This window comes from Galleria mellonella, unplaced genomic scaffold, assembly GCF_026898425.1.
Source record: "Galleria mellonella isolate WM207_F2 unplaced genomic scaffold, CSIRO_AGI_GalMel_v1 utg962, whole genome shotgun sequence".
NCBI lineage: Eukaryota > Metazoa > Arthropoda > Insecta > Lepidoptera > Pyralidae > Galleria > Galleria mellonella.
The window spans coordinates 1,413,678-1,423,317 of record NW_026442180.1 but is presented as its reverse complement, the minus strand read 5'-3'; the positions used below and the strand labels follow the sequence as shown (position 1 = coordinate 1,423,317).

The 9,640-nt window shown below is 34.2% G+C and overlaps 1 protein-coding gene across 1 annotated transcript; it reads left to right on the top strand.

Moving 5' to 3' along the window:
• The first annotated feature begins 507 nt into the window (after positions 1–507).
• On the top strand, positions 508–8,655 carry LOC113523105 (delta-aminolevulinic acid dehydratase). Its single transcript, XM_026908988.3, has 8 exons — positions 508–777; positions 950–1,097; positions 2,517–2,736; positions 3,954–4,042; positions 4,552–4,695; positions 5,968–6,084; positions 7,119–7,212; positions 8,431–8,655. The coding sequence occupies exons 1-8, from the start codon at positions 653–655 to the stop codon at positions 8,490–8,492; spliced, it is 999 nt and encodes a 332-aa protein (XP_026764789.1). The 5' UTR covers positions 508–652; the 3' UTR covers positions 8,493–8,655.
• Positions 8,656–9,640: the final 985 nt, after the last annotated feature.

Genomic DNA, 9,640 nt, shown 5'->3' with positions numbered 1-9,640 from the left:
TACTAGCGTTAAAGGTATTATAATCTGTGTCTGACACTAAGAACCTAAGAACAAGGTTTCATACATTGTTCTTAGCCTAAGAACAAGGAATTGCATAGAAGAAGTGATAAAATTGTCAATTCATAGCAGCCCAGTGTATATAAAATGTTATATAGTCGTATAACCCTACCATATTCAGATACAACATGCTTGCATACTTTTTACACAAACTGTGTCAAATATAAAATCTAATAATGTAAAATTTGTCATTGCCATATTTAACATATCATACATTTTTTATACACTAGCCTGCTATGTATATGCTATGTAACTGTACTGTATGTATAGTAAGTGATGGTGTATCTTTCTTCCTCTTTTTACTAATTATATTTGCATAAGAAGAAAGGAGGCAACCATATGAATTACAGTTTTTATTTTATCATTCCATCTACGTAATTCCTTGTTCTTAGTTCTTAGCCCTAACACTTTTAGACATATCTCTCTAATCTGTGCCCAACACAGAGTATAGATATTTGTATTGTAGAGTATATTTCACCCGCAAGTTCTTACACCATACTATTTTAAATTCTGAAGAAACTTTATTTATTAATTAAAACTCTAATAAATTAATTATTGTCATATTTCTGTATTATATTATATAACGAATATAAATATGAGTCTTTTCTTGAAGCCAGAGCATATACTCCAAGGGGGTTACTTTAATGCAACATTGCGAAAACTTCAGGAACCTAACACTAGTATTGAACCTCATAATATTATGTACCCCGTGTTCTTGCTGTAAGTATAAATTAATTTTACTCTATATAATTAACAACAGTTGTAATTTTAATTTACATTTTGAATTAACAAGAAAATTTCTACTTATAAAATGTTAAGGTGAATTTCTTATCATAATTTTTATTATTATACTAACATAATAATAATAAATAGAATCAATTACTTATTGCAGAGAAGAAGAAGATGCAATACAGGCTGTGACTAGCATGCCAAATGTGTACAGATATGGTATCAACAGGCTAATTCCTGCCCTTGAAGAGTTGGTGAGAAAAGGCCTCAAGTCTATTCTCATTTTCGGGATTGTTACTGCCTTGCCAAAGGTATTTATCATTTAATATTCTTATAACTGAAATTATCCATCCTTTATGGTGTTTTATTATTTTAAACTATCTAACTGTAGTTGATTACATAAAAAACAGCTATCTCTCGCCTCCAATTATAGAAAAATATGATTAAAATAGTAAATTGTAATTGTGTGTATTGTAAAAAATATGCATGTGACTGTATTTCCTAATAGAATAGTCTGTGACACTTGCTATGTTCACATTTTTCTGAGTATAGTATATGTCCTGCCATTGTAGTTGGAAATTTAAATTGAAACAATTTTTAAGTTATATATATTTAGTACTTTTGGGTTCTATAAGGTGAGCTTGTATACCATAATACTATCAAGTTATTAACACTATTTAATTTTTTTATTTTTTAATCTGTGCTCATCATTATCTTTATATTCTTATCCCAGTTATTATTTGGGGTGGGCATAATATGTTTGCATATTACAAAAAGATCTGGCTTATAATTTTATGACTAGCTGCCTGCCTGATGTCAACTCTCTTTGGGAATGCATTTGTTGGTGGTTTCCACTACCTATGATATAGAGGAAAGGATTGAGAAAAAAAGGAAGGAAACATTGAGATGCATAAAGGAAATTGGTAAATAAGAAGAATAAGGATGTGGGAAAGGAAAGGGGGGACACAGCAGCAGCTTGGGAGGCCAGTGTTGCATATCTGTATACCCTTATTCTAGAATCAGTCAGATTTCTAGATAGGGACACCCCTGACACCTTTTTTAATCTATGCTACATTTGTGAAATGAAATTATGAAATGCAATTATATTTGCAGCGAATGTGGTACATAATGTGATGGAATTAATGATAATAAGTAGCTTTCACATTCAGCCAGTTTGGCATGCAACATTCTCATACATAATTCATAATTATAATGTTACTACTTGAATGGATGGATGGATAAAAATCAGTCAATGGAAATTAGTCCTTATTGTAGACAAAAAGGCTGATAAGAGTGACAGGGATGAGACCAAGCCATACTTTTAATATTTAGATATGAAAAATCTGGAATTAAAAGTAGAAACATGAGTAAAAAAATTTATAATTTTTTGCATGAATATTTGATAATTTTAATAATTTCTATGATTAGAAAGAATTTATTAATTTTTAAAATAATCCTTCATTATTGAACCTATCTTATCTGGCATTTACTTATCAGTCAATGTTTCATTATATTTCTAAAGTTTTATTCATATTAATCATATATCAGCCTTTAACTGTCCACTGGTGAACTTAGACATCCTCCTTGGGGGGTTTTGCTAGTAGTTGCCATGCTTGGCAAGCAGATTGGTAACAGCAGTTGGGCTTCAGAGCTGTTTTAAAGAGGGATGCTGCATATATATTTTTATACATACTGTGTGATTGTAATTCACATCGATTTTAATATTTCAGGGACCAGAAGGCAAAAGTGCAGATTCCCCTGAAAACCCAGTAGTCAAAGCCTTGCCAAAGATTCGTGCAGCATTCCCTGATCTACTGATTGCATGTGATGTCTGTCTCTGTCCATACACATCCCATGGACACTGTGGCGTGTTAACAGACAGTGGTGCTATTGACCATGCTGCTTCTGTAAAGAGGATAGCAGAAGTTGCTCTTGCTTATGCTAAAGCAGGTAGGTATTTAAATGAGGTTCTAAAATGTTGCCAACATCATTGAATGTTTTTATTTTTTTACCAAATTGCATGATTATAAAATGTTAACAAGTTGATTTAGAGCTTAAAATAAGGGGCAAAACCTATTACATAAAGTAAGAATTTGTCACACATGGCAACCAGTTAGAATAGATCTGTGAAATGAATGTAAAAAGTTGTTATTGATTGTATGGTACACAGGATACCCTGTGAGGTTCTCATTAAACTATTTTGATTTGGAGCATTATATGGTAGAACCTATTTTCATTAATACCAATTTAAGTGCTATGCTAAGTAGCTAAAGTCAACTTACAAATTATAACTCTAACATTAATAGGGATATTTTATTTCCTAACTGCCATTTTTAACATTAACCTTCTGTAGTTAGTCTTACATGTATTTAAGATGTAAACAGTTTTAAATGGATCTCATCTGTCATTTAAACATATTTAATTTTCCTTTTCTGTTTTAACTTAAACTAAATTCAATTAATATAATAAAATTGTTTCTGGACATCATCTAGATAGGTCATTTACCTACATGGTTGATATTTAATACAAAAAAAAAAATATGTGGGGTCTCAGTAAGAATAATTAAAGTCAAAATAATAATATTTATGAATTTTATTTATTTATTTACACTTTATTGCACCATTTATAAAAGCAATAAATACAGTTAATTTTAATAAATGATGCAATAGGCGGCCTTATCGCTAAGCTATCTCTTCCATACAACCTTTGGAAAGAGAACATTGAGAAAGAAGACAAGATAAAAATTTTGTCTCTGTATGTGTGTTTGTTGCGACATCACGCAAAAATTACTGTACTAAATTAGACACAGTTTTCATTATAGTGTACCTCTTTAGGTATATACACACATTACCATATTTTAAGTTAGATAACGATCTAACTTAAAATATGGTATATGTTTTATCTCAACATGCTTTCTAGAAATAGTTATTTCAAGATACTATATTTATCCATAAGATTTATTATCATACTCTAATAATATTCTTGAATTTATTTAATTTTTTTACTCCACATAATGGTAACGGAATTTGTTAGTTAGATAAATGGTAACTTGATTACCTTGTAGTTTTCTTTCTCACAGATAACTTTCCAAAAATACAGTGAAATCATAAAAAAGTCATTCTACTTTTTGTATAGATCTGTTTTTAGTTTATTTTTAATTATTACAGGTGCCCATGTGGTAGCCCCGTCGGACATGATGGATAACAGGATCAAGGCAATAAAGGACGCGCTAGTTGCCAACAGGCTGGAGAATCAGGTATATTGGTGATTATATAAAACTAGCATTTACTCGCGACTTCGGCCTCGTGACTGGGATAGATTTTCTGATGGTGATAAAAGTACCCTATGTCCTTCACCATTTCTTAATACTATATGACTATAAAAGACGACTAAGGGAACTCATTGGTTAAGGGATGGGCAGCAGCGTCCCTCTTAAAACATCACCAAAGCCTAACTGCGGTTGCCAATCTGCCTGCCAAGTGTGGCATCTTTATATGTAATCTTTGTCAGATCCGTCAGTATTCTACGACTATGACGATATAAGCAACAGGAATGGTAGCCCCACCTGCGCTAACGCTGGCGGGGCATCAGTGAGGGATGATAGGTGAGAATGAAAGTCGGTCTATCGTGCTGAATATACCTGAAGTTGAGCACGATGGTTTCCAAGAGGGACCGCGTGGAGGTCGACCTGACAGGGTATATTGCTAGCAATGAGACTGTCCATTTGTCCGCATTACTAACAATCCCCTCTCCCCCACATTGCAGGTGTCAGTGCTGTCGTACTCGTGCAAGTTCGCGTCGTCAATGTACGGCCCGTTCCGTGACACGATGAAGAGCTCGCCGATGGAAGGCGACCGCAAGTGCTACCAGCTGCCGCCGGGCAGTGCTCACCTCGCCGCCAGGGCCGCGGTACACTATAAGTCATTTACTGTGTCTAAAACTTTGTTCGCGTTACTGTAAAAAAAGTATCCTAAGTTCGTCCCCATGTCAAATAGTATTGTTATTATTTATTTTTATTATATCAGCTGTTAGTTGCCCACTGCTGAACATACGCCTCCCCTATATGGGGGGTTTTGCCAGTAGTTGCCACGCTTGGATGAATACTACAAATACTATGAATATACCAAATGCCAAATGGAGATGTCGATAGGGGCCGCCCTAGATGGACGTATGTCGACCAAATAGGCGACGTGCTAAAGAAGGGCCAAATTAAAAGTACCCGTAACCGGCGAGCGTGTATGAAAAGATTGATGAATGTGGAGGAAGCGAAAGAAGTTTGTTTGAATGCTGATTTTCACCACCATACAACTCGCCACAAACTAAAGTTTCATCCCAATCTGGATTAGTGGCGGTCTTCTACCGTGCGTTTTTCAAGGCACTTTCTTCCACGCACAACCATTCTTTGGAATCAACTTCCAGCAGCAGTATTTCCGAACCGATACGACAACATAACCTTCAAGAAAGAGTATATTTAAAAGGCCGGTAGCGCACCTGCAATGCCGCTGGTGTTGTGGGTGATCATGGGCGGCGGTAGTCACTTACCATCAGGTGAGCCGCATGCCCGTTTGCACCTTGTGTTGTAAAAAAAAAAAGAATAGAAGCATTTGGCGTTCCATTGTTTCTGCCTACCCTAATGAGAGACAGGCGTGACAGATATGTATGTATGTATGTATGGCAAATGTCAATGATCGGTTAAGCCTTTAAAACGTCTTGACTTATTTTTAATGGATGACAATGGAAAGGTTACCCCGCCTGTGCTAACGGTATACGTTGGCGGGGCTCCAGTGAGAGATGATAGATGAGGTTGAAAAGACAGGTCGGCGTATCGTGATGAATAATACCAGGAATTAAGCACTATGGTTTTTAGAGGGAACCACGTGGAGGTCGACCTGACAGGCTATGTTGCTAGCAATAGGACTGATGGTCCGCATTACCAATAATCCCTTCCCCCGACATCAGTAGTTGAGAAACAAAAACACATTCATATCCATACTAAATATTATAAATGTTAAGGAGAGTTTGTTACTTCATGGTGTTTTAGCGGCTCTAACTGTAGTCGTGAATTTGGTATACAGACAGGGCCGGATTAACTATATTGAGAGCCCAAGGCAGCGCATGTCTCCTTTAAAAAAAATGCTTTGTATAAGTGATTAATAAGAAACTCATACTGTATGTTTACAGGCTCGCGACGTTGCAGAGGGTGCTGACTTCTTGATGGTGAAGCCTGGCCTTCCCTATTTGGATATCGTCCGGCAGACAAAGGACCAATTCCCCCACCATCCGCTATTCATATATCAAGTAAGAAAAGATTTTTTTTTATACAACTTAGAATAGCACACAAGCTGATGGCACACCTGATGGAAAGTGGTAACCGTCGCCTATAGACATGAGCAGTACCATGGACATAACAGAGTATACTGTTTCGCCCATGATACTCCCATGCGTTGCCATTCCTGAGGACTCAGATTCCTTTGTACCCAGTAAATTTACGCCATATCCCACCCTTCAAACCGATACAGAGCCATGCCAACACGGTTCACACACACACACGTTTCACGGTTCAAAGATTTTTATTTATGAATTCAATTCTAACAAATTTTACAAGTCATCATAGATAGATACAATAGATAGATAATTTATTTACATTACTTACAGCACACAAATAACAACAGACGTAGTTACACATACACAATAAAAAGAGATAAAAGAATGCATATATAAAATATATAAAACAAGTAACAAGTATCTTCTTTCATGCGTGTGCCACAGTAACACAAAATGGTCACAATTTAGTTTATTGTTTTGCCCTGTATACACCTATCAATTGTAAAAAACAATGTAAGAGAGCTTTTGTATTTAAACTTATATAAAGATAGAATTTATTTGCATTACTTACAGAATATAAATAATAACAGATAAAGATAGAAAAAAAAACACACACACACACATACACAAAAAAAAAATACATAAAAGAAGTAACATTTTTTTTTCCTTTCATGCGTGTGTCATAGTAACACAAAATGGTCACATCTCAGTTTATTTCTTTGCTCTAAAGAGCAAAATATTGAAACTTTGTTGTGGCCAAAAGAATACCAGCGTGCTGCTCTTTTTCAATTAATTTATATTTTAGGTTAGACGTTGATAAAAAAAAATTAAAATATTAAAGTGAACATATGGCGTAATGTAAACAAATAAAAAATACAACGGAATAATGATCCTTAATCTTTCTATAATCACTAGAAATAAATCAAAACTCATGTGCAAACTTATTCTAATACAGTTGAATAAAAAAAAAAAATTTTTTTTTTTCCTCTAAAACTCTAATTCTACAGGTGTCCGGCGAATACGCGATGCTATCGCGCTCTAACGACAGCGGAGAGCTCGAGACGACACTAATGGAAGTACTTAAATGCATGAGGAGAGCTGGTTAGTGCATGAACAGTTGTTACATTATCTCTATGCGTTCTAGCGTGATATCATATATAAAATATATATAATATTATTTTTTCGATAGAGCATTTTCTAACAAGTGACAAGTTGCCTTGAGGCCCCGGCATAGAATAGGCTACCACATCCTTCCCGTGTGTGTCGTAAGAGGCGACTAGGGGACAGCGAAAAATAGGCAGCAGCGTCCCTCTTAAAACATCTCTAAAGCCTAACTGCGGTTGCCAATCCGCCTGCCAAACGTGGCAACTACTGGCAAAACTCCCTAAGGGGGAGGCTTATATTGTCTTATCAGCAGTAGAGATAATAAAGGCTAATATGGTGATGATGATGATATATATTCTCAAACATGTTTTTGCGTATAACTGAACGCTCTTCGCATCCTGTAATGGATTGGATCTCCTTAAAGGACAAGACACTGGAATCAAGAATTAGATATTGTATGTTTCCCTTTCAAAGTAAAATAAAATAAAATAAAAATAAAATAAATCAAAACATTGGGTCTGACAAACTCATAAAAGATAAACTTAACTGTAATTTCACAAATTTGTTTACAATAAAATCTCAATATCACCTGATAATTGCAACATGTTACAATGAGGTCGATTCTGAAGCGCCATTTCTCTAAAGCTATCTCTTACCCTAATTTGATAATTTCGTAAAATGACTGCTTTATGGACCATCTCAAACTAAAATCATAATAATTTTGACTTAAAATTATGAGAAAATTAATAATAAATAAATAATAAACAGATTTATTTCTCTTCACAATTCATTACAGTGAAATACAATGCTTATATTAAACAAATTATAAATATAATTCATATTCGTTCTTACAATAAATATTTCGTTGTGATATCAAATTGAAGTTTTAATTTTAAAGATCGATTGAGAGGAATAGCACCTCAGAATTAACCTCAATGCGAATAAAAATAATTGTTATATTTGGTTGTAAACTTTAAAGTTTATAATTAAAAAGATCACCAATACAAAAGTAAAACCTTTTTAATAAAAAAAAAAAAATGAAAACTATATCTATACTTGCAGATTTAGTTTATGGTATACTCTATGAATATTGTTCTATATATGTATAATAAATAAAAAAAAGTCGCCTCTATCCTTATAACTGGTAATCTATGATCTGTATTTATTGTAATATGTTTATATGTTCTCTAAACATCTTTTTTTTTTTTATTACAGGAGCAGACTGCATCATTACTTACTTTGCTCCACTGGTTCTTAGCATAATATCAAAAAATTAATCAGAGATATTGTTTGTTAATGAATTATATATATATATATATATATATACACTGGTTTAGATGGCTATATTGTAAAAACTATTGTTTTGCTCAATAATTTTAGTAGTTATGAGTACATAGACTGTTGTAATGTTTTTATAATAAAATATTATTTTGGTTTATACTTATTTATTTTGAATCTAACACCTTTTTCTTTGCCGTGTAGATCCCAGCATAGAATAGGCTAGCCCTTCATTTCCAGTAGATGTCGTAAGAGGCGACTGAGAAAGCTTATGGTGGAGGGATGGGTAGCAGCATCTCTCTTTAAACATCACTCTCTAAAAACATCAAAGGCCAAACTGTAGTTGCCAACCAGTCCGCCAAGCGCCAATTACTGGTAATACCTGCCTTAAGGGGGAGGCTATGTTCAGCAGTGGACAATTAACAGCCGATACATTACCTTTTTTATTATCAAATCACTACATATCTATGAATGGAACTTAATTTCATCAAAACGATACTCGTGGAAATATAATTTGTATGTGGGCTCAAACACCATTCCAGAGCTAATCTGTAAAGTATATTTTTTGAAATAATTTTTTTTTAACAACTTAGAATGGCAAACAAGCTGACAGCCCACTTGATGGAAAGTGGTAACCGTCGGTTATAGACATAAGCAGTACTATGTACATAACAGAGTATACTGAGTATTAATTGCCTTTGTACCCAGTAAATTCACTGCCATATCCCACCCTTCAAACAGAAACAGCCATGCAAACACAAATGCTTCACGGTAGAAACACGAATGGGACAGAGGTGCCCAAGAAAACAATGTTTGTACAGTTTCCCTCTAGTAAAATATTTACATAAGTTTTGCCTATAGGTTGAAAAATAAAGGTATAGGCTGCATAGTCTTCTTTCTATAAGAAAAAAGAAATCGTGAACTTATCAGAATTTAAAAGTAATGGGAATTATAGAATATAGTAATAAGTAAAAATGGGTGTTATTATGTAGTAATTTATCAGAGGGTTTCATCGAGCTGTTTCGTGTCCACATTATCGAAATTTGAAACTTTCTCGAATATATTCTAGTGATAGCAGCGCAGCGATAAACGACGTAGCATTTTCAAAAATTACGCCAAACTTTTTGTGCCAGTTATTAACGTGGGC

Coding starts and splice junctions, on each gene's coding strand:
- LOC113523105 (XM_026908988.3), top strand. CDS start 653: ATGAGTCTTTTCTTGAAGCCAGAGCATATACTCCAAGGGGGTTACTTT. Junction 2,737..3,953: donor TCTTGCTTATGCTAAAGCAG/GTAGGTATTTAA, acceptor TAATTATTACAG/GTGCCCATGTGGTAGCCCCG. Junction 4,696..5,967: donor ACCTCGCCGCCAGGGCCGCG/GTACACTATAAG, acceptor GTATGTTTACAG/GCTCGCGACGTTGCAGAGGG.